The 1,842-nt window shown below is 38.8% G+C and overlaps 1 protein-coding gene and 1 long non-coding RNA gene across 3 annotated transcripts in view; one reads left to right on the top strand and one right to left on the bottom strand.

Moving 5' to 3' along the window:
• The window catches only part of LOC106875403 (serine-rich adhesin for platelets), a 30,395-nt gene extending 28,696 nt beyond the window's left edge, over positions 1-1,699 (top strand). For both annotated transcript variants that reach the window (XM_052974654.1, XM_014923512.2), the window contains exon 16: positions 1,253-1,699. In XM_052974654.1, the coding sequence (XP_052830614.1) occupies positions 1,253-1,535 (283 nt within the window). In that variant the 3' untranslated portion in view covers positions 1,536-1,699. The remainder of the gene's footprint in view (positions 1-1,252) is intronic.
• LOC128250030 (uncharacterized) overlaps positions 1,194-1,842 on the bottom strand; it is a 5,913-nt gene continuing 5,264 nt past the window's right edge. Inside the window, exon 2 of the long non-coding RNA XR_008266142.1 lies at positions 1,194-1,503. This is a non-coding gene — a long non-coding RNA (uncharacterized LOC128250030). The remainder of the gene's footprint in view (positions 1,504-1,842) is intronic.

The raw sequence follows: 1,842 nt of genomic DNA, 5'->3' as shown, positions 1-1,842 counted from the left end.
GGTGGCACATAAAAGACACCATTTCGAGCGTGGCCGTTTTCGTGCGGGTGACACGTAAAAGCACCCACTACACTCTCTGAGTGGTTGGCATTAGGAAGGGCATCCAGCTGTAGAAACTCTGCCAAATTAGACTGGAGCCTGATGTTGCCATCCGGTTTCACCAGTCCTCAGTCAAATCGTCCAACCCATGCTAGCATGGAAAGCGGACGTTAAACGATGATGATGATGATGATGATGATGATGGCAGCTACTTGATTTAAAGCAATACCATCACTTGATTGCTCTCTTAAAGCAATGTGGTTGAGGCTTTTCAGTCTTGCTAGAAACCTACAGTTTTGCACAGATATCCTAGTCTTGTGGGCTAGTGCCATGTAAAAGTGCCTGTAAAGTGGTTGGCATTAGAAAGCTGTAGAAACCATGCCAAAACAAACAAATGGTGCCTGGACAATTCTCCAGCTGGCCGACTCCTGCCAAACCATCCAGTCCATGCCAGCATAGAGAACTGATGTTAAAATGATGATGATGATTAGCAATGATAGGCACAACTGACACATGCTTCCATTCCATCATGGAATTTGTCATTGAGTGTTTCAACATTTTTCAACTATGGCCAATCATAGTTTTGCAGCATGTAATACATACACATGCATGAATGTGCGTGTGTGTGTGTGTGTGTGTGTGTGTGTGTGATCATAATTATTTTATGTCTGCTTTCCTTTCTGGTATGCATTGAATGGTTTGACAAGGTTCCAAGAAGTCAAAGAACCACATCATGCTCTAGTGCAGTGGTTCCCAAAGTGGGCGATACTGCCCAGCTTTAGGGCTGTAGATAGATAGGAGGGTGTGGTTGAAGAAAAGTGGGGGCAATAATGGGGTGTCCAAAGGAGGGCAGTGCATGTAAAATCAACAAAATAATGGGTTAATTAGGTTAACTTTAATTTGTGAAATACAGTTGTTTTGAATTTGATGCAGAAAGTGGTCTCTGTATTTGTGGTGATGAGGGACGGGGGCGCTAGGAATGCAGTCTGGGTGCCAATGGGGTGGCAACTCGAACAAGTTTAGGAACCACTGCTCTAATGTCTGGTTTGGCAGGGTTTCTATAGTTGGATGCTCTTCTTTATGTCAACCACTTTACAGAGAATGTACAGACATTAAATGATGATGATTTATAAACATATTCACAAACACATTACTTTTCTTTCTTATAGTTTATAACTTTTTAAATGTTTTCTTGTAAAATTTTGCAATTTAGGTTCAAACCAGTGAAAAAAGAGAATCCGCCTGAAAGAGACGTAGGAGGAGGAGGAGGAGGAGAAGAAGAAGAATGGAATACTTTGAACCAAGCACAATCCCTTCGACGGAATCTGTATCGGATGCAGCACATTCGTCGAAATCTGATTAATATGCCAAGTGTTGGGCAAAGATTACCACACACGACCAGCACGGCAACGCAAACATCTCACAGGCAGGTACAGCGCAGTGCTGGTACACAAACAGATGGTTCTGAAGAAGAAGATATTTGGGACAGTGATTAAAGACTTCTACAGAGAAAAAACAAAAAAAAAAAACATAAAATAAATATAGGACTTTTTAAGAAATAATCTTCAGTAAATAATTTCATCCTTTGTATCTATGTATGTATTAATTCCCTGGATTGTGTGTTTAATGTATATAATTGGAAGTAAAGAAAGAAAAAATATCATTTGTCTGAAAAAATTTGTGATAATTGTTAAATTAGTAAATGTTGTTTCATATAATGTTTTCTTTTATATTTGATGACTTTTATGTGTGTGTGTGTGTGTATGTATATATATATATATATATATATATATATATATATAT

Source organism: Octopus bimaculoides, chromosome 19, assembly GCF_001194135.2.
Source record: "Octopus bimaculoides isolate UCB-OBI-ISO-001 chromosome 19, ASM119413v2, whole genome shotgun sequence".
Taxonomy (NCBI): Eukaryota; Metazoa; Mollusca; class Cephalopoda; order Octopoda; family Octopodidae; genus Octopus; species Octopus bimaculoides.
This window is presented reverse-complemented; position numbering and strand designations above follow the sequence as displayed.